At 41.4% G+C, this 5389-nt stretch overlaps 1 protein-coding gene across 1 annotated transcript in view; it reads left to right on the plus strand.

Moving 5' to 3' along the window:
- The window catches only part of GALC (galactosylceramidase), a 51308-nt gene that overhangs the window by 37574 nt on the left and 8345 nt on the right, over positions 1-5389 (plus strand). Inside the window, exons 13-14 of the mRNA XM_006754754.2 lie at positions 1381-1531; positions 3411-3591. Coding sequence (XP_006754817.1) covers positions 1381-1531; positions 3411-3591 — 332 coding nt within the window. The remainder of the gene's footprint in view (positions 1-1380; positions 1532-3410; positions 3592-5389) is intronic.

Genomic DNA, 5389 nt, shown 5'->3' on the forward strand with positions numbered 1-5389 from the left:
AGCACTGTAGAAATATTATCACATTCAAGCCTCACAGAAGCCCTAGGAAGTATGCATAGTTTTGCCTCATTTTGTAGATGAGGATATTGTGACTTAAAGAGATTAATTTGCTAAGATCATAAACGTGTTATAAATCTAACTTGCTAATTGAAATATATATTGAACATAGAATGAGTTGAACTATTTTTTCCTTAACAGTAAAAGGTTTTCTGTGACTAACACCTGAGTCACGAGTGAGATTTTATGGATTTTTCTACCTTAGTAAAAAATTAGTAAAGTCTTAAAAAGTAAATAAGATCTCCTAGTTATGTCTATTGAATATGTACAGGGTTGGACAAAAGTAGGCTTACAGTTGGCAATATGAGAAACGATTTATTCTTGTATTTTATTAATTACTACATTATTTTCCGAAGTCTTAAAAAGTAAGTAAGCAGGCCTCCTAGTTATGTGTATTGAATATATACAGGGTTGGACAAAAGTAGGCTTACAGTTGGCAATATGAGAAACGATTTATTCTTGTATTTTATTAATTACTACATTATTTTCCATACACAATTGTAAACTGACTTGTGCCACCCTGTATATAAATATATGTAGACATAAACACATATGAAGTGGTATATATATATATATACATATATATATATGCTATTTTTATTATAGCCAATGATGTAATATTAAAACACACACATGTACAAGGGTGGGCAAAAGTTTGTTTACAGTTGTTAGTATGCAAAAATTTGTTCTATGAAACAATTTATTCTTGTATTTTATTTATTAATTACTATATTATTTCCCATATACACAACTGTAAACTGACTTGTGCCACCCTCTATATAAATATATGTAGGCATAAACACATATGAAGTGTTTATATATATAAATATATATATATGTATGTATACTCTATTTTTATTATAGACAATGATGTAATATTTAAAACACACACATGTACAAGGGAGGGCAAAAGTCGGTTTACAGTTGTTAGTATGCAAAAATTTGTTCTTATTAATTTTTATATTATTTTCCATATAAGTAACTGTAAGCCTACTTTTGCCCACTTCTGTGCAAGCTTTAAGAAACTTACAGTGTAATGGAAAATAATAGACTAATAGAAGTAGATTTGGGGATCATCTAGTCCTCCTTCCCCCCGTGTAGTGAAATTCTTTAAAAAATGCTTTCTATGAAGAATAATCCTATAAACTCTTCAAAATAACATTTTTTTTTTGGAGGGCCTTGATCTGGGGTGTGTCCTTTGCAAGTGGTTAGGAAGTTCTAACAGAAATGGGTTTGGCTTATCTTTGAGCCTCTGTTTTAAAAAACCATTTTGCCCAAATGAGACGAGCCAAAGCCCTGTCCTTGACCACGTTTTCTTTTTAGCTCCTTGACAGCAGCGGCAGCTTCACGGTGGAGCTGCAGGAGGATGAGCTGTTCACACTCACCACTCTCACCACCGGCAGCAAAGGCAGCTACCCGCCGCCTCCCAAGTCCCAGCCCTTCCCACCCGTCTACACGGATGACTTCAACGTTGGTGAGTTTCCTTCACTACAACTTTCACTTGGTTCCCATTTTTATCAGTGGTGGAGAGGTTCTACCCGGGAAACCAGTGTATGACCTAGCGTTGTGAAAAGTGCATTCATTGAGCTCTAAGCCTCTTATCTTTTATGTTACTTCAGGGTGAATCTCCACTTGAGGACCCTGTATTTTTCAGTGCCAGCAAAAGCCTTGAGGTCGTTGTCAGGATGAAAGAATTCTAAGTAGTTTTTGGTGAAACCTAAGATTTGTTACATTGCTACTGCCCCTTACCCATGTCTCATGAAAGCCATTGTCCTTTGTGTAGAATTTAAGGCACGTTCACACCTGTCCTTCTGTAGTGTTAGTGGACTGAGTGCTTGTGGGCAGTTGCTCTATCCTTGGGTAATCCAGCTCATTGTCCACCCTTTTGTGTGCCTGGGGGTTTTATGTGTGTGCCCTCCTGGTTTTCTGGGAAGATCTGTCCTGCTGCCGTTAGAAAAGCTTTTGATGATAGGAAATTTAGGAAATCTTGCAAATGTAGGAAAACTGGTAATTTAGTTGTTGTATTCCTAGATCCCTCAGCAATCAACAAGACTTGGTGACTGGTAGGTGTGGGTGCGTAGCATCATGGACCTCACAGACAGGGCCAGGTTCTCTGCTCCTGGGATCCACAGCTGGAGGGGAGAAGTAGGGTGGGAGATTGGCTTTGGGAGAGAGACCCAGCCTCCGGTTGCTGCGGGGCTGCTGGTGAGACCCCCAGACTCCTACACCCCTGCCCAGTGGTCCCTGCCAGGGTCTCCGCTCCTTCCCCGGGAACCGATCCCTGGTTGACTGGAGCACAAGGCCCTTTGCACTGTGACTGAGTCCTCTCAGTCTTTAGGATAAACCAGGCAACAGCGACCCTGCCTCCACAGTGGAGCGTGGTGCTGTTTGCTTGCAAGTCCCTGAAATGGCCTCCAGTATCTTAGCGCTGGGCGTAGTCCTCTGTCTGCAGCATAACCCTCCTTGCGTTTGGTCAGGAGGGTCAGCGTGGGACATGGCCTGTCAGCACCCCGACCATTTAGCTGTGACCTGCAGATGAAAGGCAGTCCTCACCCTTCCAATCTAAAATACACTAAAACGGAAATTAATCACCAGAGGCCAGGCTTCGGAACTACTTTATCGGGTTTTTAATGTCTCAAATGATGTGGCGAATGTGAAAACACTTGGAAAATCATGAAGCGAGAAATTGCTGTAAGATATTATGACTGAAATTGCTCATCTAGTGCCTTCATCATGGTAAGACTATAATTTAATAAAACTAAGGAGAGATTGATAGCTTAGGCTCAACACTGAATTTATTTGTTCCATTTTTGAAATAGAAGAAAATTTGTGAGTTCTAAATCCTGTGTTTGGTATCGTGAGCCTTTTCCAATGTTCTCTCAGCCGATGACTGTGAGCAGTGACTTAGAACCTTGTCTGACAGATGTTAGAAATAACAAAACTGTCCCTTGTTGAGTCCTGGCCAGGGCTGGCTTATGTCTGCACTTCACATACATTCTTTCATGTATTTATTCTCTGTCCTCCTCCCACTTTGAAATGAGGAAACTGAGAGACAGGGAATTGGAGCACCTTGCCCAGGGCCAGACTAGAACTTGAACCCAGGTCTGCCTTCTTCCAGAATTCATGGTCTTTCCCCTTCAGCAGGTGCACAGGATAAATATGTAAAGTCTGTATGTCACACTGATCATATTGACATTAATAATGACAGCGGAAAATCAACTCTGACTGGTTGTAAGTTTCATTTCCTCGTTTAGCACTTTGCAGCAGTGTTTTAAAATGTACCATAAAATCTCCGAGAAAAAAACGTTCAGTGAGGATTTGATATTAAACAGCATTTATTGTATTCTGAACAGAATACCCGTTTTTTAGTGAAGCCCCGAATTTTGCTGACCAGACGGGCGTGTTTGAATACTTCATGAACACGGAAGACCCGGGAGAGCACCGCTTCACGCTGCGCCAAGTTCTCAATCAGCGACCCATTACGTGGGCTGCGGACGCGGCCAGCACCATCAGCATTATCGGGGATTACAAGTGGTACGTGATGCTGGCGTTCTTGACGTAGATCCGACTGCAGTAACCTTGTCCTGCTGTGGGGTACATTCTGAAACAAAGGCTTTTCCACGTCCTCCTGTCCAGGCACCTAATAGGTGTGTGATAGTTATTGAATATTAGGGTGACCACAAAGTAGCAAATTGTTTTGCTGTGTCAGTTTCCTCCCCTCAAATTTTCCCAGTTTCGTAGTAATTATTCCAGTAACAGAAGATTTTAATATAAAAATCTAGGTCTTTTGGACCACTAGTAATTTAGCATTTATTGAAAGTCTATAATTTGAGTGGCTTTGGGGGTTTGTTTTTTGATCTGGTGGTGCCACCTGCTGGAATTAAACTAAAATGACACTGTGCTAGCCTGTGACTGTAGATGGCAATCGTGAAAATTAGCTTTTATTGGATAGGGAATTCAACTCTTCTTTTTAGGCATCTGGTAAAGAGACAAGTTGTATTTGTTTTTCACTTAAAATATAATGACCAAATCAAAACTCCTCTTCCCCGTTAAGTCAGTTATGGAATTCCAGTGTACTGGTTATTTTACCTGTTTTTGGTGTGTGTTTTTTTTCTATTTTTCTTTTTAGCTGGTATAATTCCACTAAATCATTCCAGGTTTAGTGGTACTAGCTATTAATATCAAGCCACCAAACAGCCTATCTGTAGTTTAGAAATTGGACAGGGTGAGGAATATAGTTCTGAAAAGAATCTTGAATTGTTTATCTGTGGAATGCTGCAGAAAACCTTACCCTTCTGTATTGTCTATTTTCTGTTAAAAATCACAATTCTAGTCCAAAGCTCTGATATTTCTTGAGAAGCTATCATCTATCCAGAGTTCCTGGGAACCTTACAGAGGTAATACTCAACACTGGTGTGAGTTCCCCACAACCACCTTATGGCAGCGGTCTCGTCCTCCCAGCTTATAGATTGGGAAACTGAGGCTTCTGGGAAAGATTTGCTCATGATCCCACCCTGACAAATTGCAGAACCAGGGTTAGAGGTCAGATCTCTCTGGTTCTGTAGCCCATGCACTTTGGACCACACCTCACAGTCTCATTTTAATCATCGCCTTCTTCCTCAGAGTAGGAAGGGGAACATTAGTGCCAGATCTCTCATGCTCTTTGGACCACACCTCACAGCCTCATTTTAATCATCGTCTTCTTCCTCAGAGTAGGAAGGGGAACATTAGTGAGCTTTCTCTGTAGTTCTCTTTTTGTGAACCAGCTCTCCATGTGTGCACAGAGTTGCCGGTTCTTAGATCTGTGTTTGCAGTAGAACTTCCTCTCTGTCATGTTTACAGGTAGATAAGCACCAGCACAGTACTTTAGGTAGACTTCCCCTGAGCGACTTAAGATTTTTCATTTGTTAGTAAGCTTAGTTTGGGATCTGAAGACAATCACAAAGTTACCTTTTCCCTGGCTGGAGTGGCTCAGTTGGTTGGGCATCGTCCTGAGCACCGAAAGGTTGCATGTTGGATTCCTGGTCAGGGCACATGCCTGGTTGAGTTGCCGGTTCTTAGATCTGTGTTTGCAGTAGAACTTCCTCTCTGTCATGTTTACAGGTAGATAAGCACCAGCACAGTACTTTAGGTAGACTTCCCCTGAGCGACTTAAGATTTTTCATTTGTTAGTAAGCTTAGTTTGGGATCTGAAGACAATCACAAAGTTACCTTTTCCCTGGCTGGAGTGGCTCAGTTGGTTGGGCATCGTCCTGAGCACCGAAAGGTTGCATGTTGGATTCCTGGTCAGGGCACATGCCTGGTTGCGACCTGGATCCCCATTGTGGGGGTG

This window comes from Myotis davidii, unplaced genomic scaffold, assembly GCF_000327345.1.
Source record: "Myotis davidii unplaced genomic scaffold, ASM32734v1 scaffold732, whole genome shotgun sequence".
Classification (NCBI taxonomy): Eukaryota; Metazoa; Chordata; class Mammalia; order Chiroptera; family Vespertilionidae; genus Myotis; species Myotis davidii.